The sequence below is a fragment of the Biomphalaria glabrata genome, chromosome 4 (assembly GCF_947242115.1).
Source record: "Biomphalaria glabrata chromosome 4, xgBioGlab47.1, whole genome shotgun sequence".
NCBI classification, from domain to species: Eukaryota; Metazoa; Mollusca; class Gastropoda; family Planorbidae; genus Biomphalaria; species Biomphalaria glabrata.
The window spans coordinates 53,987,379-54,015,207 of record NC_074714.1 but is presented as its reverse complement, the minus strand read 5'-3'; the positions used below and the strand labels follow the sequence as shown (position 1 = coordinate 54,015,207).

Genomic DNA, 27,829 nt, shown 5'->3' with positions numbered 1-27,829 from the left:
GATTTGCCAGGGGTCGCCTAAGACCATCGAAAAAAATGGATTGTTATTGTCTACTCTTCTGTTGCTGTATGTATGTGCAGGGGTGGGGGGTCGCGGCAGAGTGGGGGATTGTAAAAAGGGGTCGCCGAGCCTAAAAGGTTGAGAACCGCTGCTGTAGAGGGAAGAATGTGCCAGCTGCGGACGTGGTAATCAGAGGTCAGTGTCGACACTAGAGGCGCTCGAGGGACGAAAGGCATGGTCCAGAATTCAGGAAATGTTCTTGGCGTGAATAGAGCGCCTTCTTGCACCCGCACCTACCGTTCTCCTGTGAAAGGATCAGGTGTACTTGAATGTACCTGAATGTGTTTGTTCCATGTTCTTGGCGTGAATAGAGCGCCTTTTTGCACCCGCAACTGAGGCTCTCCTGTGAAAGGGTCAAGTGTGCTTGAATGTAGTTGAATGTGTTTGTTCCCTGCTCTTGGCGTGATCTCATAAGTTGTTGATTATTACTTAATATAAAATACGAGTCAGACACATTCATGCAGACACAAGAATAAGAACAAAACACTAAAATGTTTACTTAATACATTATATAGTACGTTCTTTAGAAATGTTTATTCATTATATGACACAATATTGAAATATTATGAAGTTTTTTATTGAACTAGCTCTAGATCTAACTCTGATGACAATAGCTTAACATTGAGAAATAGAAGGTCTAGTGACTTTGTAAGAAAGTGATAGAAAGCGTAGATTTTACATGAATATTATTTTGTAGTCATTAAGTGCAAGTTGTTTTTTTATATTTTAAAACACAGCGTGTCATTTGCATACAAATATAAAAAAAATAATTTTTCTGTAATAAGTAAAATTAAAATTATGAAGGAATCAATCGATCTAATTGATTAAATCTGTCCATAACAGATCCTTGACATCTAGGAAAGGTAAAAAAAAAAAGACTATCTATTACAACAGAAAGCAGCAGAAACTGGGGCAAACTAATTGGGATGGTTTAATTAAAGAGAAAGAGAGTGAGGGAAACAGAGAGGGGTAGAAAGAGAGAGAGAGAGAGCTTATCTGAAAGATAAATAGATTGAGACATAGTCAATTTATTTTATGATCTCAAAAACAATACTTTTCTAACCCTGCTACTGGCAACTGTATGTGAGGCTGGCGATTGATCTCGATTAAAGACGCATTCGATTTACCGTCTGTGGTGTGCCCTGTGTAGTTGGGCCTACGTTCCATCAAAATTACTTCAATGATCCAATTGTAGTTACGAATTAGGTGTGTCATTTATACATATATTTGTTTTTCTTAACTCTTTTTTTTAATTCTCTATTTTATTAGACAAGATTTTTTTTTTTTTGGCCAAAGATTCAGGAAAATGTCACTCGTTTTCTGCTTGACCTTTCTGAACCAGTTGTGTCCCCTGGGGAAAGGCTCGGCTTGATGAGATCACCACGGCGTCTGACCAGTCGTCGCCCCTGTTGTCCTGTAAATTCCAGCTCATCCTCTCTGTCGGCCCATAAGGGACCCGGAGACTTGCAGGGTGGGTAGCAGTCGTTGCTCCAGCCGCTCTTCGACGGCGATTTGTTCTTGGCGATGTTGTCGTCCTGTCTGCCCTTGTTGCTCAGGTTTGGATGGGGTTTGGACTGCATGGTGCTCTCGTCGTATTCACCAACACACAAAGGCTTCTGTCCGCTGACGTTTCGGCTCCGTCTCTCCGCGGACGCACGCTGCTCCAGCTCCTCTGGACACCTGTTGGCGTGTCCCTCCACGTTCATCACAGGGGCGGCGGCGCTCAGGTGGAACTCCCTTACAGCTTTGACGCTGTCGTTCGCGGTGGGGCACTGCTTCGGTTGGCAGGGGCTCTCCGCCGAGTGGAACCCGGAGCTCCTGTTAGACGGGACGGCGCTGGAGGCGACGCCGGTCCCTTTAAACTTCGGCTGCGCGTCGTCGTACGGCACGGCGTGCGAGTTGATGCACTGCTTGGCCAGGTTTCCGCGCGGCATCACGCGGCGGGCCTCCGTCTGACGCTGGGAGGCGAAATGGTCTCTGATCTCCTTAAACGTCTTGACGTGCGTGTCCAGGGGTCGAACTTGTTCTTGCACTGGAAACGCTGACTCACAGTTGGAAGAGCATTCGTTGATCCCCATTGGTCTACCCATTCTGCAATAGTCCTGTGCCTAGAAGGGAAAACAATGCTGTTATAACAGTGGCTGTATAGTAGCTATAGTGCTTCTACAAAAGCAAGAGAGAACAGAATACTGAGCGAAAGACCTGAAGAGAGAGTGAGAAAAAGAGAGAAAATATGTGTATGTGTGTTAGAGAGTGTTTGAGCAAGAGGGAGGGAGTAGAGAGAGGGAGGGAGGGAGAGACAGAGAGGAAGAGAGAAAGAGTGAGAGAGAGTGAGAAAGAGAGAGAGAAGAGATAAAAGCGGCAAACCGTAAACGAGAAGAGTACAAAAATAGTTAACAAAAAATAAAAAAACAAAAAGGTTACAAAGAAAGTTTGTGTGGAAACATAAACTCAAAACCAGCCCCCGAAGTGGTCCACCCTGGGTAGGCAAAAAGGCAGGTTTTAATATTTTCAGAAAAAAAACATCAGAATGAAATTGTATCAAAGACAAAAGACAGAGAAGAATGGAGAAAGAAGGTTTACAGATCTTGTGTGGTGCCCCAAAGGTCCAGCAGACCAAGGGATAGGTGAAAGTGAAGGTGAAGTTACATGTGAACCTGGCCTAACTGATGTCATTAATGAATATTGGTCTAATAGTTTTGTAAAAGGGTCAATCTCTTATTCAAAGCCTCAAGAAAAGAAAATTGTAAGTTAAATGTGTTATATGCATTTCTAGTGAACTGTACTAAACGCGATAATATGAAAAACTATTTATTAATTGTTGCTTTAAATTATGTCCAACTTATATGCATACTAAATAGTTTTTTTTTTAATTAAAAAAAGTTAATTTATCCAACGTAGCAATACATTTGTAATTAAGATAATATATTTTTGAACAAAAATCACGAAACCATTTGCATAAATGTGTTAAAAATTTGGTAAATAGCCATTCCCCTTACTAACAAGCCTCCCGTGTTTGTTACTATTAAAAGTGAATAGTTGTAAATAAGGTGTATTTTTATTAAAAAAAAACAAAACAACTGCTTGCATAGTGGATTTAAAAAATTAAAATTTTCTCTTTCAGAAAAGAAAAAAAGTAGCCGTTGCATCAGATTTTTTAAAGGTCTAAAATATCATGACATTGGATTTTCAATATCTTTTCTTCTTTATAGATCTAAACGGGGCGGACGGACGGACGGACTACACAAAACTAATAGCGTCTGTTCCCCTTTCGGGCGCCGCTGAAAAGAAAAAGATTCAAGAAAACAGCAAGACATAAATTCAATCTTTTATTGGTATAAACTATAAACAGCTTGAATATTGCCAACGTTGTTATGGAGTATATGTGCGAAGTTTCTTATGTACGTATGAGTAAGACTAGGCGGATACTTTGGTTGAATGGGCTCAATAGATTCTGATGTAACCACGAGGAAGTTTGTTGTAGTTGAGACTATAAATAGGGGGAGTGAAAGTGGAAGTGGGAGAGGCGAGTGACACAAAGACGTGTTTTATTTTGTCTAGAGTGAATTGCAAAATGTAAAAAAAAAGTTCCCCCTTTCAGACCTTGCGATGTATAGGGCAGATAATGTAAAGATCATCTGTTTCTGTGGCCAACGTTTTTACGAGGGTGTCATGTGGCCAGCACAACGAACAGTCGCTTTTACTTTTTCCCCAACTAATGCCAGGTACCAATTAGAGATGGGTGGACTCAGAGGCGCCGAAGTTCCCGGAATAAAAAAAATCCCAGTCTTCACCAACATTTGAACCCGGGATCTCGGTACAGAAACCAAGCGCTTTACCGCTCAACCGCTCAACCACATCCCTCTGGAGTGAGTTGTACTTAGTTTCAGTTGTCCTACATTGAAGATAAAAAAAAATGGTCTATATTCGTTAATAAAAGTTACATTCATTTTTTTTTTTTTTTTTTTTTTTAATTTAAGCCGTATTTGTGAACACTGTAGGATTAATATCCCTTGTTGGTATTAAACCAAATAAATAATTACCAGGATTAATTGACTGATTGCCATTGAATAATTGTGCAAAGTTTCATCTTGATCCGAAAATAGGTTTGGGAGTAATAACGTGTACACACTTTTTTTAGCAGACAGACAGACAGACAGACAGACAAACAGGGTGAATTGATATAAACATTGTAAAAACTACTGCTGGATCTATGTCTTGTTCTTATCTGTACGATAACATGTATCGCCTACAAATTGACCCTCCCTCCCCCCCCCCCAATGAGAAAATTTGAAACAGGATCACAATGGCTATAAGGCCATACCTGCTTATTACTGTCAAAGAAAAAAATGCAAAAAAAAAAAAGTATGGTAATTTCAAGAGGTCCTTAGGGCTAGCAAAGACCTTCCTACAGGGAACAGTACCCGGCATCATAAGTACTGGTAGAAAGAGAAAGCGATGGGAAGATGTGTAAAAAAAAAAAAAAAAAAAAAAAATTGGGCAGGCCTGTCAATGAAAGAGATTTGAATTGAAGCCAAAAGACAGAGAAGAATTAAGAAAGACGGTCGACAGATCATATGTGGTGCCCCAGAGGTCTGACAAACTAAGGGATACGTGAAAGTAAATTGAAGCTATATTTAAGACCAGGGGGGGGGGGGGGAAATAAACGCTGTTTTTGTATCTATATGAATGATAACTCGAGTAAACTCATCAAGAACGATAACTCGACCAAACTCATCAAGAACGACAACTCGACCAAACTCATCCAGAACGATAACTCAACCAAGCCCATCAGGCTTACTTACCCTGTTTGGTGGCATCCGACAGCTATCTTTAGCTCTTAAGGCATGGCACCTTGAAAATAAGGAAACACAGATTCATTAAAATATGTAAACATAGATTTATCAATGCATAAAATAAATGGGGTCAAAAGATACCCCCCTTTCAGACCTATCGAATGTGATCATTGGACCTGATAATGTTAAACATCTGCTTCTATCGCCTACGTTCATTGAATGTATCGTATGGTCAGGTCAGCCCATCGACTAACCGCCATCCCAGCGTGTATGCCAGGTACTCGTTGGAGTTGGCTGGACTCAGGGCGTCCAAGGTTCGAACTAAGACCTATCACATAAGACGCATCCCGATATATATATATATATATATATATATATATATATATATATAAACGTCTCGAAATAAACAAGGGAACGTCTCGGAAATTACGCCACAACAAATATCAAGCTTTTTACCTCCCCTCCCTATTTGTATCAAATCGTAACAAAACTCAATGCCCCCCCCCCTCCCGCAGAGTAACATTAGAAAATTCGAATGTACAAAAAAAAAACGTATTTGTTAATTATCATTTTCAAAATTACATTTCTTTTATTATGGTATCTTAAGAAATGATGGAAAAGTATGGAGTTCTATCAGCGCATCGATGACGTATTCATTTTTTGTCTCCAATACTGTACCACGTACATTGGTCGGCCGCCGGAAAACCCGTGGTGTAAAACGAAAAAAGGATGGCTGCCTGGTCGTGCGGTTTGCGCGCTGGACTGTCGTTCGGATTTATCGACGGTCGAGGGTTCAAACCCTGCCCGCTCCCATCCCCCGTCGTCCTGCGGGAGGTTTGGACTAGGAAGTAAACTATCTTCAACTCTGAAGGAACATCCGAAACATGTAAAACAAAACAAAACAAAAAAAAAAACGCGGGAATTTTTTTCCATTCATAAGTGGTAAGTGAAGGTCGGACCCGTGGAAGTCAAGGGAACAATGCGTCTATTAATAATAATAATTTATATTTTTAAAGTGCTATTAAAAAAAATAATGATGTAGGCTCCATAAGTTGTGGTGACAACATACTTAAACACGAGAGTTGATATGACAAAATGATCTAAAAAAAAGTTTTGTTATTTCATTTCAATATTATTCTATTTTTTACGCCACAAATCTTCTAGCCACTCCACCCTTGTAACAAATCGTAAAAATTTTGATGCCCCCCGACCCCTTTTCCCAAGTAGTTACGTAATATCCGAACGTTCCTTAAACACAAATTATAACAAGATATATTAAGTGTAAAAAAAAAAAAGGAAGAAGGGAGATAACCAGAATTATTTTAATTTGTAAAAAAGAGAGATAACTAACAATTTTTACGCTTGGTCTAACTGTAGAAGAACTCACTTGAAGGCCTCCAGAAGGACTTGAATGGCATCCATGTCAAAAAGATGTTTCTTCTCCTCCACTATCTCAAACAAAGTCTCAGCTGACAGACATTCAAAGTTGACCAGACTTAGGAGCCGGGCGGCACACTTCATGCGGTGGAAGGGGTCATACTCAATCCACTTGGAGATGACGTTCACGATGTCCATCTCGGATTCCACCATGATGTCAGGGTCTCTCAGGAGCGCCTCCAGCTGAACAAAGAGAACCCCAAAGAATAATGCGTTATGGTTATTATGTCATCTTTATCTAAAGCAAATGACAACACGAATGCCACAAATCAGGATTCTGATTTGTAGTAAAGTTCTCCTTTCAGACTCCGCGATCTATAGGGCTGATGATGTAAAGGTCACCTGTTTCTAAGGCCAACGGTTAACGAGGCCCGAACAATGACCAAAATGCTGTAACTTTCCCCAACTAATATCAGGTACCAATTAGAGCTGGGTGGACTCAGGGGCGTCCAAAACATTTCGAAATTAAAAAATATCACATTTTCACAGAGATTCGAATCGGAATGTTTGTTCAAAGCTGTTCATGAATATATAAAAGAGACTGAACCATAGCATGAGAGAAGTGCTATACATTAGAGAGAGAGAGAGGGGGAGAGAGAGAGAAGGAGTGAGAGAGAGAGAGGGAGTGTGAGAGAGAGGGAGAGATAGAGGGAGTGAGCGAAAGAGAGAGAGGGAGAGAGAGGGAGTGAGGGAGAGAGAGGGAGAGAGAGAGGAAGAGAGAGAGGGGGAGTGATAGAGAGAGGGAGAGAGAGAGGGAGAGAGAGGGAGAAAGAGAGTGAGAGATAGAGAGAGGGAGTGAGTGAGAGAGGGAGAGAGAGAGGGAGAGAGAGGAGGAGTGAGAGAGAGAGGGAGAGAGGGGGAGAGATAGAGAGAGGGAGAGAGAAAGAGGGAGAGAGAGAGAGGGAGAGAGAGAAAGAGAGAGAAAGAGAGAGAATAAAGAGTTCCCCTTTCAGTATATGCGGCAGATATTTCTATGGCAAACGGTTAACGAACAGGATGTCATGTGTCCAACACAACGACCAACCGCCTTTACTTTACCCAACTAAAGTCAGGTACCCATTAGAGTTGGGTGGACTCAGGGGCGCCCTAGGAATCCTGAAAATTCAAAACAAGCTTTGTCCTCCAATTCGTCCTCCTTTGTCCTGAAAATTCAAAATATTAAAACATCAGTCTTCACCGAGTTTCGAATTCAGGACCTTAGATTCGGAAGCCAAGCGCTTGACCTCTCACCACTACTCCCCCCCCCCCCCCCAAAGATGTGCTAGACAAAACCTTAGGCAAGACGAAACTAAAGTCAGTCAACCGAAAAGAGGATAGAAAAAAAAATATGGCCGTCCACGTTTAACTTCTTAGATGACCTAAAATTGTATGTGCATCAACTGGAAAGAGGCTGTGTATGTCGCCTATGACCAATCTGTGTGGAGAGAGCTAGATGCCCTACGTACTGACTGATGCGGGAACAGTCTTATGTGTTAATACTACAATCGTGTTTTCAAGTTTATTATATTGAGAGAGCTGTATAACTGAGAGTTAAGAATATTATTCTAGCTTTTATATAGCGTTATCTTCATGCTTATAGCATGCTCAGAGCGCTTTGGTCCAATCTCATTTGTGGACCAGTTGAAGGGGTGGGGGGTGGGGAGGGAGTATCTAAGAGTTGGTTTTCGGTGCTGCCTTTAGGCGCTCAGTAAACGCAACTCTGCCCAAGTCGGGTGTCGAACCTCGAGCCCCCTTCTAGGTAGCCAAGACAGGCCAAGTTCAAGCGCACTAAGCCTCTCGACCAGCTTCTAATACTGCTAACATATCACTAGACAATGCTACGCCTAATACTGTATACCAGTGTTTCCCAAACCGTGTTTCTCCTAACCCTAGTGTTCATCAAGGTCTGAATAGGCGTTCCACTAACTACTGGAATAATTAACTAGTAGGTCAACACGTGAATTAATCGCTCTAAAAAGAAATAATCAAAGTGTTCCGCTAAATACTTAGAATGTATAATAATAATAATAACATTCCTAGGAACATCTTCGTTGCCTGTCAGAGGGCGGTACTGCTGCAGACCTGCCACACCACCAGAAAATTCCTCAGTGGAAAGTGTTAAAGGGACTACGATGAATTTTGTTTCTCTTTAGCGAAACTCGACCCTGGCAGCGCCAGAGAATGACTACTCGTTCATTTCTAACATAATAATAATCTTTATTGTCCGTATGGAAATTTGTCTTACAATTTGTGCATTACACCAAACAAAAAACATTATAACTATAAGAAACCAAAGTGTACATTCACACCAGACTCACTCATAATTTACATGTGACAAAGTTTATACCAGATTGTTCTTATTTAATGATTGGATTGCCAGGGGAACAAAAGAGTGTTTGTGTTTGTCTTTGCTATCGGTGTCTTGTATCTCTTTTGTGATGGTAAAATCACAAATTCCTGACACAAAGGGTGATTCTTTATTTCGAGGATCTTGTTAGCTTTTTTATGGAGTCTTCCGAAACAGTTTGGGAACCACTGCTGGATACTGTCAACCCCGTACTGTCAACCCCGTACTGTCAACCCGTACTGTCAACCCCGTACTGTCAACCCCGTACTGTCAACCCGTACTGTCAACCCCGTACTGTCAACCCCGTACTGTCAACCCCGTACTGTCAACCCGTACTGTCAACCCGTACTGTCAACCCCGTACTGTCAACCCGTACTGTCAACCCGTACTGTCAACCCCGTACTGTCAACCCCGTACTGTCAGAACGCTAATGTCTGCTCTTACCTCATCAATCGTTAAACTCAGAAAGTGAGGAGTATCGATGAGCTCCAAAAGGTGCTCCCGAACAATGTCCGGAAAATCCAGCAGCCCAGCGGACATGCCCTGCCGTTCTCTGATCTCTAGATACAACTGGAAGGATACGAAAAAAAGGAGGAGAGTAGCGAATATATTTTTGAGACTTTGGTTGGGTTTAAACATAGACAGAGAAAGTGGTGAGAAGACAGCATACAAGAATGGACGAGCCTGCCGTGTTTAATTTTAATCTCATTTCAAGCATCAAGAGGATTCATCCATTTCAAATCAATCACTTTTACAAACAGCAAACAAATGACTACAACTTCCTCTAGATGTTCATATAGTAACATAAAAAGGTGTGGGTTTTTACATTTTTTTGTGGAAAATTCCCGGGCATAAAGCTAACGTCGAAAGCGTTTACGCTGATCAACGCGCAGGGAGGACAAAAGAAACTCCTGGTCGACTATTTGAATACCACTTCGTGCGTACCATACGTTAGAACTCTTCGTTTGATGCTGTTGATGATTATAACATAGCGCTGCGGCCCTTACATAGCTGATCATGTTTTATCTAGTTAGCGTAATTTTTAAAAGCCATTAGTCTAAACTCTGTTTTGTCCTCCTTTGTAAAGCTGTGTCCTCCAATTCGTCCTACTTTGAAAAGCTTTTGTCCTCCAATTCGTCCTCCTTTGTAAAACTGTGTCCTCCAATTCGTCCTACTTTGTAAAAGCTTTGTCCTCCAATTCGTCCTCCTTTGTAAAACTTTGTCCTCCAATTCGTCCTACTTTGTAAAGCGTTGTCCTTCGATTTGTTCTCTTTTGTTCGAACTGGAGTCTTGTAACTCAACTCTACACGTACAACGATTACAAATTTAATATCCCACAATGAACTATGAACTCTGTGACAAACAGCACTCTTAAATAACTACACATGAGCATAGTAAATCTAGCTACCTCGCTGATATAAAGCATTAGATTAAATGTTCAACTCGACACTACACATCAACAGTTGGAATGAATGGTTTTCTATAAAAGTGAATGCCAACCTTCCCCGCGGGCCATATCTAGCACGAGACATTATCCAAGCGGCCCATTGGAAATTTAATCCTGCACTACATAGGAGCAACGTTCCTTCGGACTCAAGGATTTTTTTTCTTTTGAAAAAGAAAAGCGGAATGGGGAGGGGGGGGGAGAATTTATACCGCTCATGACTAGATCCACTATGTCGGAAATTTATTCATTCTTAGGCCAAAAATACCAGGTACCACTTAGTACCACTAATATCTAACATAGCCAAGGTTCCATACCTACACAAAATAAGATACACAGGCCGCAGGGTTACTAGATAACAGTAAAACCACCAGGTCCATAAAAGGAACGATGTTATCAACCGTCGGTATGGAACTCACCGCAAAGTTATCAAACGTTGGTTTGGAACTCACCGCAAAGTTATCAAACGTTGGCTTGGAACTCACCGCAAAGTTATCAAACGTTGGCTTGGAACTCACCGCAAAGTTATCAACCGTTGGGTTAGAACTCACCGCAAGTTATCAACCGTTGGGTTAGAACTCACCGCAAAGTTATCAACCGTTGGGTTAGAACTCACCGCAAAGTTATCAGCCGTTGGGTTAGAACTCAGCGCAAAGTTATCAACCGTTGGGTTAGAACTCAGCGCAAAGTTATCAACCGTTGGGTTAGAACTCACCGCAAAGTATCCAACTTTGGTTTAGAAATCAACGCGAAGTTATCAAACGTTGGCTTGGAACTCACCGCGAAGTTATCAAATGTTAGCCAGGAACTCACCCCAAAGTTATCAAACGTTCTCTTGGAACTCACCGCGAAGTTATCAAATGTTAGCCAGGAACTCACCGCAAAGTTATCAAACGTTCTCTTGGAACTCAGCGCAAAGTTATCAAACGTTGGCTTGGAACTCATCGCAAAGTTATCAAACGTTGGCTTGGAACTCATCGCAAAGTTATCAAACGTTCTCTTGGAACTCACCGCAAAGTTATCAAACGTTCTCTTGGAACTCACCGCAAAGTTATCAAACGTTCTCTTGGAACTCAGCGCAAAGTTATCAAACGTTCTCTTGGAACTCACCGCAAAGTTATCAAACGTTGGCTTGGAACTCATCGCAAAGTTATCAAACGTTGGCTTGGAACTCACCGCAAAGTTATCAAACGTTGGCTTGGAACTCACCGCAAAGTTATCAAATGTTGGCTTGGAACTCACCGCAAAGTTATCAAATGTTGGCTTGGAACTCACCGCAAAGTTATCAAACGTTGGCTTGGAACTCACCGCAAAGTTATCAAACGTTGGCTTGGAACTCACCGCAAAGTTATCAACCGTTGGCTTGGAACTCATCGCGAAGTTATCAAACGTTGGCTTGGAACTCACCGCTAAGTTATCAAACGTTGGCTTGGAACTCATCACGAAGTTATCAAACGTTGGCTTGGAACTCACCGCTAAGTTATCAAACGTTGGCTTGGAACTCATCACGAAGTTATCAAACGTTGGCTTGGAACTCATCACGAAGTTATCAAACGTTGGCTTGGAACTCACCGCAAAGTTATCAAACGTTGGCTTGGAACTCACCGCAAAGTTATCAAACGTTGGCTTGGAACTCACCGCAAAGTTAACAAATGTTGGCTTGGAACTCACCGCAAAGTTATTAAACGTTGGCTTGGAACTCACCACAAAGTTATCAAACGTTGGCTTGGAACTCACCGCAAAGTTATCAAACGTTGGCTTGGACAGTATCTCTTTGATGAGACAGATGACTTCCCAGATGCCCATGAAGTTTGCTGCGTTGAGAACTTCCTCCAAGATACCATCGGTCAGTTCCATCTCTGACGTGTACAGGTAGAGAAGGATCTAGAAAACGGAGCATTTGTCACTGTGTGATATCTTTGACTGTAATATCATCTGTCATTGTGCGATATCATCTGTCATTGTGTGATATCATGTCATTATGTGATATCATCTGTCATTGTGTGATATCATGTCATTATGTAATATCATCTGTCATTGTGTGATATCATCTGTCATTGTGTGATATCATGTCATTGTGTGATATCATTTGTCATTGTGTGATATCATCTGTCACTGTGTGATATCTGTCCGTTTTTATATAAGCGGTGGCTGAGTGGTAATGCGCCATGTTTCCTAAACGGGTACGAATCCTGGTGAAGACTGGGACTTTTTTTTTTTTTCGAGATTCTTAAGGCGCCTCTGATTCTGGCCACATGACACCGTCGTTAACCGTGAGCCTAGAAACAGATAACCTCTAAATCATCTGCCCTATAGGTCGCAAGGTCTGAAAGGGGAAACTTGGTCAACTTAACTGTCACAGTGTCGCTGTGCATGTGTTCTCTTAACTTGAGGAGAAAAATATCCACGATTATCACATTGCAAGCGCGGATTCTAAAAAAGAAAGTATCTAAAGTTATAATGTCTATCTACATAACTAAATTTTTGTGTGACTTGCCTGATAGACAGCATCAGGTGTGGAGTGGGGTACGTCAAAACACAAAGACGGCATCTTTTGAGGTTCGTTGGGACAAAACACTTCGCTGAAGGCCGCCAAAACAATCTTGTGGGCCAGGTAGGAGCTTTTACCGACCTAAAATAGACATCGTACATGACTTTTAGCTCTTAAAACAATCCTTTATTAACATTATAAACAAAATGGGTTTCTATACCTCAGTAAGGTAGTAGGTATCTGGGAGGTTTCTATACCTCAGTGGAGTAGTAGGTATCTGGGAGAAGGTTTTAATACCTCATTGGAGTGGTAGGTATCTGGGAGAAGGTTTTAATACCTCAGTGGAGTAGTAGGTATCTGGGAGAAGGTTTCTACACCTCAGTGCAGTAGTAGGTATCTGGGAGAAGGTTTTAATACCTCAGTGGAGTAGTAGGTATCTGGGAGAAGGTCTCTACACCCCAGTGGAATAATAGGTATCTAGTCAACCTAACCTAAATTTTGAAAGCAAATTGTACTCACCCGTATTCTGACGTCACACAGGCATTGATTCTTCCACAGCTCATACAAGTATTGACCGATGAACGCACTGGCGCAAATCTCTTCTCCGTTATCGGCGTCCTCGTAGTTGCAGTTGACGTTACGTCTGTAGTCCACGTGACGCTTGTCGTCTGCTGTCTGTCGCAAGACAGGAAGTGACATACATGAATGCTGGGATTTAAAAGCCTAGCCAGCTCAGACCCAGAATAGGGCAGTTTCCTAAACTTTTTTGCCTTGACGTAACACTTGGCACATTCTGAGTATTTAGCGGGAAAAAATAACTTTTTTTTTTAAATATTGTAGTGATTCCCCCCCCCCCCCCCAAAATATTCTCGACCAGAAATCATTTAATGGTTGATATTTATTGTATCTGTGTTCCATATTAGATTCAGGATCTAGATCAGTTCAAAGTTCATTGTGACGTTATAGAATTGATTTTGTTATCAAGTAGAACTATAAAAGCTCTCTTTTTTTTATATACATTTACTTAGATATTAATTGACTGGTCTGGAGCTTGGACAACTGTCTACATCAGGGATGGGCAACATTTTGTATCGAGGGCCGCATTAAAAAAAGTTTGGGAATGGCGGGCCGCATATATATATATATTCTAGAAAGATAAGCTTGCTGTGTAGAATGTCTTTTAATTCATATATACTCTGTATTTCGATTTTATTTTATTGCTGTTGTCTTTTTTATCACAATATCCCCCCAGATATACAGTTGTACTTAATGTGCAGTATTTTACTTTTTACACTCGTGCATAATGTTTCTTAACTGTGAAACTATCTTACTAGTTGTTACCTCTGTGTGTGACTGCTGTCAAATTACAGTCAGTCAACATTGACCAGGGATCATACTTGTTTAGTTTCCACAAAAATGCTTGATCACTGAATGAGACAATTTATGTTCCGAAAGTTAAATGTAGGGACGAGCGAAGCCTGCCCTTGTGGAGCATCACCAGAGAATGCTGACCATGTCCTTCAATGGTGCATACTAAATCAAGGGACCCGAACAAGACTCTCTAAAGACTTTTCGGAGATTTGCCTGATCTGGAAACCACTACGCGGTTCATCTCAGATATAGAATTACTTATTTGAACCCTTTAACAAGTAAAATGAGAACGAAGAAGAAGAACTGATGTATGTGTACTCAAATAGTGTGAACAGCAGCAAAGTTTTTTTTTAATGTGGAAATACAGCTTCTGGCACCCATAAAGCTCCCTGTGGTGATACTGACTGGAACTTCTCTTTGCTTTGAGTTATGTCCTCTGGAGCTGAATCGGCTTTTCTTAATAAGTGTTGTATTTGTAATCATTTCACTAAAGATAGTTTCACCTTTCAGCAAAGGAAAATGACAAAAACTTTTTTTTTTTGCTTGCCTGTAGAAATGGGTATATACAGTTTGAAAAGACTTAACATGCATTTACATTTCATATGTAAACAATCAATTGCAATGAACACCATATTAAACATGAAATTTTGTCTTCCACTCTCCATTAGAAATATTGGTAACACAGTCACAGTCAATGTCCTTCAAGTAACATAACAATTTCATCCTTGAGATTGTATATTCTTCTCCTTTGCCTTGCCCATGCTAAGCTAGCAGATACAATTGTTTATTTATTCATAGATCAGAACTACCCGTGGTTAACTCCCATAGCTCTAGCAAGTTTCATTATTATTTCTTTTTAGAATATAAGATGGTTTAGTGATTAAAGTATACACAGCCTTGTGCAAACTTTCCTGTTTCAAGTTTATGGTTCTCAGTCAAAGATCGAGCTCCATCAGTTGTTACACTTACCATCTTGTTCCAAGCCTACCCAACACTCAGACATTGTGTCTTGAATTGAGTGTTTTGATGTATAGCCAATAAGCATAATCTTCGTTTACTTAAAACTTTTTATAATGAGGCAGTTTCAATAATTTATATAGATATTTTTTTAAATATTTGCATTTTTATATCTATATAATGTGGGCACACCTGATTTCTGTAGGTGTCGGCGGGCCGCATAAAACACTTCGGCGGGCCGCATGTGGCCCGCGGGCCGTAATTTGCCCACCCCTGGTCTACATTATTAGAACACGTCGTTGATAATAAACTCACATAATCAAAAGTACAATGAAATATAAGTAATATAAGTAAATAATAATAATAATAATACAATACTCTTGAATCGACGTAATTATCTTCTTTTTTTTTTGAAGTAACTTCTGTATAAGATAAGATAAGACAAGATAAGATAAGATAAAGCAGTGAGATTTATAAACAAAAAAACGAATATTCACATTTGACTAGAGTAACACCTTTAGTAAAATCACTAAATTTAGAAAGCCTTCAGGACAGAAGACTCAAAAGTAAAGTAGCAATCATACATAAAACACTGAACCATAATCTTCAAATACAAATACAAAACCTAATAAAATACTCTGAAAGACACAAAGATAAAGGCACATTCCTCGTCCCATATGCTAGGACAGGGGTTGGCAACCTTTTGAGTCGAAAGAGTCAAAAATTACAATTTACAAAATTTCAACGTCTTTAAAGAGCCACACGATTTTTTCTTCCAATATATACAGTGCTTTTTTTTGTAATGTGAAAAAAAATAGGTGCCGGTACTCAGTGATTAGGTGCCGTTATTCAGTGATGGATTGCCTTACTTTCAACTACATATAAATTAATAAAAACCCTAAACGTTAAAATACAAGAAAAGTAATTCCCCCCCCCCCCCCAAACCCAAAAATTGAAAAAGTTGCCGGTACGCCGTACTGGTGCGTGCCGTCACAAAAAAGCCCTATAAATAAATATATACAGGGCTTTTTTTTTGTGCGACGGTACGCATAACTCTAAATTTTCATTTGTTAGTTGGCTTCTTACTTTACTGTTAATTATGTTCATGCAAGAGAACGCTTGCTTGCACGAATATGCAGATCCGACGATAGTCGGCCTTCCAAATGTCAACTATTCACCTGAATGTAGCAATCTGGAAGACTATTGCAGGCGTCGAATATAAGTGTCTAGTCTCGCGCATTTCTTTTAAAGCTGTCCACTTTTGTTGGGTTATATTCATTTCTGGACCTTCAACTCTTCCAACTCTGTCAGTTTTCCACTCCACAAAGCTTTACTTTTTAAATCAATCAATTGCATGTCCAGAGATCGAGCATCAATTCCAAATGGCTCGATGTGGATTTCGGTACTAATAGCGTTGAGAAGATTTTTTTTTTATACATTCGACAATCGTTTTGTGTGTTTTGAATTGCTCCAATCTGTCAGCAAATTCATCTTTAATTTTATTTTATAACTGTGCTGAAGTAACTCATGTCAACAGTCGCAATATTGCTTTACAAATTGAAAATGAAGTAATTGACCGCTCTGAATAATTTCTGCAAAAAGAATATTTTTTTATCTTCAAAACAAACGAATTCTTCTACCAAAACATAGATTGGGTATCCTTTTCCTTGTAGTTTTAGATTCAGCTCATTTAATTTCATTGATATATCCATCAAAAAGTAAAATGCTTGCAATTATTTGTCGTTCTCTAATTCAGGGTAATTAATGTCTTTAGCATTTAGGAATGTATTTAATTCATTCAAGCACAAAGCAAAACGTTTCAACACCTTACATTGGGAAAGCCATCGCACTTTATTGTAAAGAAGGAGATCAGAATACTGAGTCTACATTTCTTTAAGAATTCTTTCAACTGACGATGGTAGAGTGCTTTTGACAAGTTGCTGTTAACAATCTTGATTACCAAATTCACGACCTCAGCTATTTCTTCTAGAGATGTTTAGACACAAAGCGTTTCTTGGTGTATAATGCAGTGAAATGTAATAATTTCATGGTTTACTTTGCTCCGAAGAATCGTAATAGCTCCTTTATTTTTTTCCTGTCATACTGCTGGCTCCATCAGTTGCTATTGAAACTATTTTATTTAAATCGATCTTAATGTCTTCAAGGTATTTTTGCATGACATTTGCTACATCTTTTCCGCTAGTTTGTCACGAAAGCGGTAGCAATCCTAAAAGTTCTTCTTTTGGACCTTGGGAAATAATATTTTCGCATGGAACTAAAGAGCCGCAGCTTAACATCCAAAGAGCCGCATGTGGCTCGCGAGCCGCAGGTTGCCGACCTCTGTGCTAGGACAAATTTGTACCAACGCGCCTCCTTCCCTAGTGCTATTAGAGCATGGAATGGGTTGCCTGAGCTAGCCTGGCAAACCAATGACTTGGCAGAATTTAATTCATTGATGAACATGACTAGATTGACCTAGGAACACGCGTAGGATGTAATTATCTTCTTTTTTTATTGTGTGGAACAAACGTCTATATTTTATAAGATAAGATAATGTTTCGGTAAAATACTATGTAGCTGTTAGTTAAACGTATCCCCGGTCAAAGCCCCCGGTCAAAGCCCCTAGTCAAACCCACTAGTCAAACCCACTGGTCAAAGCCCCTAGTTAAAGCCACTAGTCAAACCCACTGGTCAAAGCCACTGGTCAAAGCCCCTGGTCAAAGCCCTTGGTCAAAGCCCATAGTTAAAGCCCCTAGTCAAACCCACTGGTCAAAGCCACTTGCCAAAGTCCCTGTTCAAAGCCCCTGGTCAAAATGAACTTTCAAAATCTTACCATTGTCTCACTTCCAGTGTTGTCTTTCACCCGAGTTCCAGGCAGCGCCAGTGGCGTGAACATTTCATCGATGGCGCTATTCGGGGCTCGATTATTATGACCGGCGACTTGACCTTCTGACCTGTGCCGCCTGGAATCTGTAGAGCTCACTTGTCCGTCACACGTCTGGCGCCTGGGTCCATCACTCTGCATGCTGTTTTGTCTCCGTACTGAGGAGGAAGAGCCTGCTGGCGAGTTTGTCTTTTGGGCATAGTCTGTTGATCGCCGAGCGCTAGGTGCTCCCTTCGTTTTGTCAGCCCTGCAGGTAGCTGGCTGCTTCGCGTTGCCGACTCTTAGGACACGTTCGTTCATCTCCCGCAGTCGAGGAATCATTCCCCCAGATCGCCTGCCGTTTTCCGCCAATTGCGAGTCTTGAATTCGTTGTTGGTCATTGGCGGAGATTTTCAATTTTTTCGTTATTCTGATAGTTTCTTCCACCTCCTTATCGCTGTTCGCCGAGTCCCTGCCAAGAGGTCGAACATCGATGGAGCGAGCGGGCATCTTCTCTTTCTGATCCTGCTTTGATACCACGGTATTTTTTGTGTTGGGTTGGCCGACGGTTCGGTTGCCCTGAGAACCCAAAGCCGTGTTTTCCATGAAGATTTTATATTTCGTTTCTGTAGTTTTGGAGGTATCGGATACATTGGGGTCACCTTGACTTCTTGCGATCACGGGCCGGAAGGCCGAGCGTCCGGAACTTTGTATTGCTTTCTGTTTGCATTTTGCAGGAAGAGAATCTTCGATAGTGACGTGGTTAGCGGAAGAGTCTCGAGGGGTTCCCAAATTATCAACAACTGGGTCGATCCTTTCCCACACAGTTTTCCCGGCCTCCACCTTCCAAGTTTTGGCTGGCTGTGAGCTCCCTTTCAAAACTGAGTCCTGCATGGCGTCTCTTGTTTTGCGGCTCGATTTTTCACTGTGGCTAATTTCCGAGGCAGAGCAGATCGGCTGGCCGGATACTTGGTAGCTGTTGCAGCGACTCCCACGCAGTGCGTGGTCGCTGTAGCAACAGCTGGTGCATGTGGTGGATGCTGTACTGTTCCCGTCGTCTTCGTTGTCGTCGCTGCTGCGGAAGTCGCTCTCAAATTCACGCTCGCAGTCGCTGGTGTCGTCTTCAGAGATGACTTTAAAACCGCAGTTCTCCGCCAGGGATTGGAAGGGCGCCTGATTGGCGGCGCCTTTCTTCTCCGCCTTGTGGATCATCCTGCGCATCTCCTGGGTGACTTTCGCGCTAATGTCGCCGCGGCGCATGCGCGACCCCTGACTAGCGGCGGCCTCGCACTCACTGTCCTCATCTAAGGTGGACTCCCATTCACTCTCTGTCCCTTTACTAGTCATGTTTGATGGCGTAGGTGGACATCGCAGGCCATTTACCACTGCACAAGAAAACTATGGCGTCTGACAGAGACTGAAAATAATAAATCATATATAGAACTATAAAATGGTATCCATAAGCACATACAATATATCCATAACACATCCTTAAACACATACAGGACATCCATAATTACATGCAAGACATTCGTATACAAGACATCCCTAGACACATACAACCTATAGTAACATACACTATAATAAACCTATAAAAAGAAGTCCGTAAAATACATGCGACACATGCAGCTCTCAATACATAAAAGAAATCCATAAACACACACAAAACATCCTTCAATACATACATAAACACAAAAAAAATCCATAAACACACGCAAGACATTGTGGTAAATTGCTCGGCTTCCAAACCGGAAGATCCCGGCTTCGAATCCTGTTGAAGACTGGAACTTCGAACTTTGGGATCATTGGGGCGCCTCTAAGTCCACCCAACCCTAATAGGTACCTAGCACAAATTGGGGAAAAAGTAAAGGCAGTTGGTCGTTATGCTGGCCACATGACACCCTCGGTAACCGTGGGCAATAGAAACAAGTGACCTTTACAACTTCTTCCCTAAGAACCGGATGGTTTAAAAGGGCAACTTTAATTTACTAACCATCTCATAAAGTAACTTTAATTTACTTTACACATAAGGCAACTTTAATTTACTTTACACATCTCATAAAGCAACTTTAATTTACACACGTCATAAACTATCCAATACGCAAACATTATTCTAACCTCTCTAGACCGAGTAATGAACACACACATTGAGAGCTAGACTGTGTGTGATTGTCAAAAGAGTTGAGCCTAAGGCTCTTCGAGCTCCAGGCATGTAAGCCTGCTTGAACAACCGATCTGTCTGAAAGAGATCCTCCAAGTCAATGTCTATGTAAAGCATTGTTATTTCCGATATATCTGGGACTCCGGGCGCATGGACTACAATGCATGGCCGGAGGCCGAGTACACCGGGAACCCTCGCAATTTTCCTAGGTTGTAACAAGCTAACCGTGCAGGACTCGCGATTAGTGTAACGGTCCATTGAAGAACGGCGCATGGATTATCGACAGGGACGTGGAAGCTCTCTTTCAACTCCGCACCGTGCAATGGGAAAGCTCTTGCATTCCCTTGGACACTCCCACAGGAGTTTTGTTTTGCTATTCATTTAGCCTAATCACTTCCTCAAATGATCGTTTCCACCCGAGAGCCACGTTGAGGCAGAATAGCGGACTCGGGTCTCGGGAGAGCTAGACCTAACACATTGCTGAGATAAAAGCGCCATACATGAATACTTGTTTGGAAAAAATCTTATCTAAGAGAGACAACTGTTTATATTGTTTAAAGTAAATTGTCTATCGGTTACGTCCCCTGCATGTAAAAAAAATGCATGGAGCTTTTGTTACAGCCCTCTGCCTTCAACATTCAACTCAACGAACAGTTGTATCTAGATAAAATATAGACTATATATTTATATGTATTATGTATATGGCATGAATTTTGAGGTACCCTTTATACTTAGAAATCACCTATATCTATTCATAATCTAGATAACATCTTAACTTAACAAGCATTGTAATAACATTTTTTTTTTAAATTTCAGATTAGACCTTCTATCTAGAAGTACAACTTCAATATGTCTACAGTCAATCTAGACCTAGAATAACTGGATTTGGTTAGCTGTACTATGTCGCAGAAAGACATTATTTCACAAGCGGGACTACAGCCCCGGGACCTCTAGAAGAAAAGGGGCCTCCAAGAAAGAATCGGAATTTTGACTGTTCTGAAACATTAAACTATTTTTTATTTTCATTTTTAAGTTAACATTTTGAATCTTACGTCGGGTGGCAAAAATGCCGTGATTTAGAAGTGTCCGCTTTTAGTTGTAACATGCTTGGAATATGTAAATACCGGTACAGCTTCGGATTTACGGCATTGCTAAGGGCTTTACCCTCCACAAACTCAAATATATACATTTTTTTTAAACTAAAATATCCATATTAAATACTTTTTAAAAAAAGGAAATGAAATTTTAAAAATTGTAATAATATTTGTTTCTTCGAAAATTTAGCCTGCTTTTAGATATAATTTTTTTTTTATTCACAAGAGGATCTTTAATCAAGCTTTTGAAGGAGTTTAGGGGCTTCCACAAAAATCTTGCCTCGGGACCTCTACATACTTAAATCCGGTCCTGTTCAAGATAAAGATCTTAGACGTATATCCAGTATTATATTAATCAATTATCTAGTCTCTAGATCTAGATCTTGATCTATATTAACAAACCTGCATATAAAGTCTAGGCTACATCTATCTAGATAGTAGATTTTGATCTATATTAACAAACCTGCATATAAAGTCTACATCTATCTAGATAGTAGATCTTGAGCTATATTAGTATATTAACAAATTTGCATATAAAGTCTAGATCTAGATCTTGATCTATATTAACAAACTTACATATAAAGTCTAGCTCTAGATCTTGATCTATATTAACAAACCTGCATATAAAGTCTAGATCTAGATCTATCTTAACAAACCTGCATATAAAGTCTAGATCTAGATCTATATTAACAAACCTGCATATAAAGTCTAGATCTAGATCTATATTAACAAACCTGCATCTAAAGTCTAGATCTAGATCTAGATCTATATTAACAAACCTGCATCTGAAGTCTAGATCTAGATCTAGATCTTGATCTATATTAACAAACCTGCATATAAAGCCTAGATCTAGATCTATATTAACAAACCTGCATATATTTTAATCATATAATAAAGCCTAGATCTAGATCTATATTAACAAACCTGCATAATAAAGCCTAGATCTAGATCTATATTAACAAACCTGCATATAAAGTCTAGAAAGAAAGAAAAAAAATAAAGGTCCCGTGCGTTAATCTCGCGAGCTTTAAAACCAATAAATCTCAACTAAAGATCTGTTAACGACAGACTCTCAAACCAAGTCCAATATTAATTCTATAAACAGTCTCCAGGAGGGAACTTCGTTTCTTTTCAAACCTTTCGTCTAGACTAGAACTCCTAAAAAAAAAACACCGTTTCAAAATTGTGCTTTATCTGAGACTTTTGCACACCGGCGCATTATGTCGCCACAAAAAGAACGCCATCAAATAGTGATATTCTAGTTAGAATTTCTTCTGTTGATAACAAAAGATACTATCAGTGCGAGACATGATACAATATTAAGTGAATCTTGTTGGTCTCCTGCTGTCGTAGAGTGACTATGGTTCTTGTCGAACACATTTTCATGTGACTGTGGAGCCCATTTTTTTGGAGACACACTCGAGTCCACCAATTTCACAGGTTAAGTTACCTTTTTCTTTGGTGGTAGAGGAGCTGTCCATTTCTTTGTATGGCACGCTTTCTTGGTCACCGTCTCTCTCCATCTAGTGCGGTGTAGGGCTATCTTCCAAATGGTCAGTATCAATGTTCACTGTTAGAGTGAACTTGATCACCGTCTCTCTCCATCTAGTGCGGTGTAGGGCTATCTTCCAAATGGTCAGTATCAATGTTCACTGTTAGAGTGAATAACTGCTATATATCAAACGCAATTTTAATATAGGTAGAACATATTATTATTATAGCTTTTATATAGCGCTACTTTCATGCTTATAGCATGCTCAGAGCGCTTTGGTCCAATCTCATTTGTAGACCGGTGGGAGGGAGGGGGTATCTAGGAGTTGGTTTTCCGTGCTGCCTTTAGGCGCTCAGTAAACACAACTCTGCCCGAGTCGGGTGTCGAACCTCGAGCCCCCTTCTAGGTAGCCAAGACAAGCCAAGTTCAAGCGCACTTAGCCTCTCGACCACGCTTCCCACATATACATTACAAGAAATGCGCTAAGGTGCTACAGAAAGATCCTAGGAATAACTTGAAAAAAACACATCACGAATAAAGAGATTATAAACTGGATTAAGTCAGCCCCAGGTAGCCCCACGATGACCTGCTAGCCACTGTCATAAAACGTAGACTCAAACTCTCTGTGGCATTTTACGTCTGGAGAGACGCTCTTTTCCCTTTGCAACTTCTTGTGTGGCTAAAGAGGCCAATCCTTGATACACAGCTGCGATCGCAGGTTGGGCATATATAATCACCAGGTGCCGTTGCATTTTCACCCTTCTTTCTGCTTCTGTTGTGTATGACATCTGCAATCCGTGACCCTTCCTTTATGCTCTCTCTCCATGTGGATCTGTCCAGTGCCACCTCTTCCCAGCTGCCAGTGTCGATTTTGAAGAGCTTCATGTCGCGTTTGCATACATCCGTATAACGTAAAAGTGGGCGACCAGCGGCTCTCCTGCCTCAAACTCTATAGCCACATCCAAAGTGGCGTTAAAAGCCTCTAGAACTAACGTCTCCAGAACTAAATTACATCAATAATTTGTTGTTTTTAATTTAACACACCTCCCAGAGCCCCATCACAATGGAGGCCTTTCCCAGCGGCGCGTGACAGTCGCTACTAAAAGTCCATAATACTTCTGATTATACCCGGTAGCGGCCTTAGGGGGAGGCTAGTCGGGCAATCGTCCCAAGCCCCGCACCTTATGGGGGCCCCGAGATCACCTTCAGTTTTGCAGCCTAGATCAGTTCTGATTAACTAGTACTTGTTAATATTTTGGAAGCCTTTCGGGCATCTGTATGATACCAATTACCATTCAAGTTCTTAACATGACATTTTTGGTTTTAAATACCGTTCAGTTTCGGTAAAGACAGCACCTTATGATTCAAGGAGGCTATCATTGTTGAACAGTTCACCTTGGCATCAATAAAAACAAGGAGCCGGAAGCGACCTATTAACATCATTTCTGTGGCATTTCACGTCTCGAGAGACGATCTTTTCCCTTTGCAACTTCTTGTGTGACTAAAGAGGCCAATCCTTGATACACAGCTGCGATCGCAGGTTGGGGCATATGTAATCACCAGGATCCGTTGCATTTTCACGCTTCTTTGTGCTTCTGTTGTGATTATCATCATTTATTTCGTAAATAAACCACATCCAATCGGATTGGAATGGGAAAGCTCGCAGTGATTAAGTTTGAACAACTTGCGTGGCTAATGTTATTTCTACACCGAAGAGACATAAGTCTTTTATAGTGTTGTAACATAAATTAAACATTTAGATTTTAAAAACAAAATGAAAATTAATAGAGAAATGTGTTTTCTTGATTTTCGATGAGGATACGTTCCCAGACCCCCGCGAAATTAAAATTCCCGCGGTATTTATTTCAAATACGTACAGTATTTTTTGGATACGAACAGCATGACAAGACATCCCCAGACACTCCAATCTCCTAAATAGTAATCTCCCTTTCTCTTAAAGCAACTTTTACATGCCAACTGTTTCTGACGTTTCGACCTGTGACGGGGCAACAAGCTATTAAGTCTACACAAGTTTTGAAAAAAAAAAAGTGGTCTAGCCCATTCGCGAAATTGGGATCTGCGAACACCAAGGGACATCTGTAGCTCCTTTCGTACGCCTTGTTCTTATAGAAAATCACGTCGGTTTCGGCATTCGGACCGTGCATCGGGAGAGAGAAGATACATAACATTACTGTTAGTGCAAAGCGACAAGCCTGGAGAGCTCCGTGACTGAATCCGTCCTGGGCCAGAAACAGATGACCTTTACATCATCTGCCCAATAGATCGCTAGGTCTGAAAACAAAACTTTAGATCAGTGGTTCCCAAACTTTTTTGTCCCGTAGACCCCTTGCCATGTTTTCTTGTTTTCGGTAGACCCCCTGCTCAACTTGCACATTTTTGCAAATTCATTTAAAAAAATTTTAAAAACAAATTTCTAACTGTAGTGAGTTGAAGAGTGAAATGGTAATTTAAAACTACACAACTACGGATATTGTGTTTCATATACGAATTTGTTGTTCTATGAAGTAGTCTTTCCTAACATTAAATATTAATTAATTATTTAATTAATATGCCTTAAGAATCATTGTAAAAGGTTTCGCAAAGAGCAGTTGTTCGTGTATTTGTTGATCTTTCACGTGTGGCTCAAATATTGAATCTGCGGAACTGTTTTCATTAACAGGAGAAGGGTCGAAAGCGAGTAACTGGAGCCTAAAGCAGTAAGCTTTGAGCAGGAAGGGCTCATTAACCTTGACTTGCTACCCACCTAGTAGAAGGAAAACTTAACTCAAACCTCTGCTGCCTTGCTACTATACCCAAACATGGGTAAGGTCTCGTTGGTCAACCCAAAAAAATATAAGGAGACGGTGACCATTAGCGCCATGTATTCCTGGGCCGTCCCCACTTTCTCTTTCCTTGGGGGTTTCAGGTTAGGGCTTGCCTTGTTATGTTGGATGCAGGCTTGCGAAGGGTTTGACCTATCTATCTCCAGCGTCTCTGAAAGATATCTACTGCAATGGGCTGCTGCTTTGTACTTTGCCACAGTTCCTCATTCGAGATCTTGTCTGGCCAGCGGATCATAAGAATCTTCCTCAGGCAGCTATTGATGAATACCTGGATTTTTTTCATGGTGGTGATGGTGGTTCTCCAGGTCTCCGCCATTTGGAAGCAGATGCCAAGCAGATGGGCAAGACGTGGAGACAGTTCGAGAGATTCGCCCAGAACCGAGACGCCTAGAGGAAGCTGGTTGGTGGCCTATGTCCAGAAGAGACCACAGGCATAGATGAGATAAGATGGTGACCATTAGACAGTTTGTAGCACACAGCGCTACACCTTGTCAGACCAAACTGTATTTATGTCTTTGGCAATGATTTACATAAGAAGCTTTTAATTTTATAACACATGCCACTGAAGCGACCTTGAACTGTATTGTCGCTTAAAGAAATTCTTTTAATAATAACAGATGTAGGTTTATACTTAACGTCTGGTAAAATCAATGTTGGACCTTTGCTGTTTTCCGTATTTTGCTTTAAGTAATGAAATCTTGTAAGACTCTCACAAACCATCTTCTTCTCTTTATGATGTCGAACAGAGATTTTGTGGGTCAATTCTGAACTTTGAGTGTTCAAAAATTTTTCAAATCTTAATTTGTGTCAGGGTGACATTGTCTCAAATGATCCTCCAGCGTAACTGGTTCATATCGTCATAAAAAAGTCACTTAGGCAACTGCTTGTTTGACAAGGAAGGAAGGAATCCCAATTTTAAATAATTAATGCTGTACTGTCTACATTTCTTTTCTTTTTTTCTAAATATTAGTTACATGTAGACAAAATTAAGCTATTTAAATAAGTATTGAAATTGATTACAACAATTTTTCGTTTGAATAGCAGATAAATATTTAAAGGATTAACTCGGGTACAAATTATATATTAGTGTATGCAATAATTACATTAATGGAATGTGAAAATAAAGTAACTCGACCTGCTTAAATGAAATCTATTATCGTAGACCCCCGTGGACATCTCATGGACCCCCAATTTATTTTTTTTACTTTCGTAGACCCCTTGGAGGTATTCGTAGACCCCTGGGGGTCTATATAGACCACTTTGGGAATCACTGCTTTAGATTATACAAAAATAGGATACCGTTGATAGTAAATGTTAAAGTTGGAATATCAACGAGTTGAATAAAAACATGACTTCAACCATAACAACCATAGAAATTATTATTTATCTATTTTTTTTTTTTTTAGAAATGATTAACCGCCTTCTATACAGGCACTGGAGTGTAGGCCTATCCAGGGCCGGTCCTAGCGATTGCTGGGCCCTATGCGAAACTGATTGCGCGGGGCCTAGTTTGTTTGGGAATTGGGATAATAAGCGAAAAATAAGATTTTTTATAAGAAAAAAAATCGACTTTGAATTTTATTCATTCTTTACTAAGTTAAAAATTGCGATATGTACTTTACGAACCTTGTAACCAATGACATATTTAAATGCCAGTGACTATAAAAGTAAATAAGGTATTGGAACTTCCGATTATGGTAAAATTTGCCCGATTATTACATTTTATTACATGAAAGCTGACAATGCTTTTTTTTTTCTTTTATCGCACGTAGGATTGGCATTATCCGCAATGAATGACACCGTGACATGACAATTTTGTCTATTTTTCTGGAGATCTCAAGAGTCTTCAGGAGATTTTAATAAATTCAGGAGATTTCCATGAGTTTTTCGTATATTTTTTTGCAATTTAATAATTACACCTTGAATTAGTCGGGGCCTATGAAAGCGCGGGGCCCACTGCGAACGTATAGGTTGCAGTGGCCTAAGACCGGTCCTGGGCCTATCATACAACAAAGGCAATAACTCTTTAACTGAATGTATTTCATTATGGAAGAACCACAACTCCGGAGAAGGAAGTCCAGCGTTCTATCAACTAACGTATCGTTTAATTACCGCCCCTGACGCGGGTTCGATAATATTAGCATGCCATTTTCAAAAAAAAAAAAAAAAATTCGCGCTCGGAGCCTTGTCTGACGACTCGCGAAAAGTATCGTAGCGGAGACTTGTAAAAACAATCCTCAGCGCTACCTCCGTGACACCCAGTTCCTCCGCAAAAATGGGCAGGTGAATTGGGAGAGGGGGTGGGAGGGGGCGCGCGACATCTTGGTAAATAAACTTCTCAGTAGGACCCGCTTTCTGCTAACAGCTAGGACCCGTCTTTGGAACAGTTAAAAGAAAGGGCCACAACCCCGGAGGTGGAAAACCGAGAGTGCTCTAGAGTTGCCGTTCGTGGCGATAAGGATTGATTGAACACACAAACAGTAAGGGGGCGCTA

The 27,829-nt window shown here is 40.6% G+C and overlaps 1 protein-coding gene across 2 annotated transcripts; it reads right to left on the bottom strand.

Annotated features, from left to right (window-relative positions):
* Positions 1 to 552: 552 nt before the first annotated feature.
* Positions 553 to 22,162, bottom strand: LOC106076742 (uncharacterized). Of its 2 annotated transcripts, none has more exons than XM_056025553.1 (9): positions 21,965 to 22,162; positions 17,716 to 19,162; positions 13,074 to 13,229; positions 12,561 to 12,695; positions 11,801 to 11,947; positions 9,064 to 9,189; positions 6,244 to 6,476; positions 4,866 to 4,914; positions 553 to 2,168 (listed from the first exon to the last, which is right to left on the bottom strand). In XM_056025553.1, the coding sequence occupies exons 2-9, from the start codon at positions 19,090 to 19,092 to the stop codon at positions 1,359 to 1,361; spliced, it is 3,033 nt and encodes a 1,010-aa protein (XP_055881528.1). In that variant the 5' UTR covers positions 19,093 to 19,162; positions 21,965 to 22,162; the 3' UTR covers positions 553 to 1,358. The 2 variants fall into 2 exon arrangements, with proteins under 2 accessions (XP_055881528.1, XP_055881529.1); XM_056025554.1 differs by lacking the exon at positions 21,965 to 22,162 and adding an exon at positions 21,403 to 21,419.
* Positions 22,163 to 27,829: the final 5,667 nt, after the last annotated feature.

Coding starts and splice junctions, on each gene's coding strand:
- LOC106076742 (XM_056025553.1), bottom strand. CDS start 19,092: ATGACTAGTAAAGGGACAGAGAGTGAATGGGAGTCCACCTTAGATGAG. Junction 12,696..13,073: donor TGTGTGACGTCAGAATACGG/GTGAGTACAATT, acceptor TGTCTATTTTAG/GTCGGTAAAAGCTCCTACCT. Junction 6,477..9,063: donor TGAGTTTAACGATTGATGAG/GTAAGAGCAGAC, acceptor CTCTTTGTTCAG/CTGGAGGCGCTCCTGAGAGA.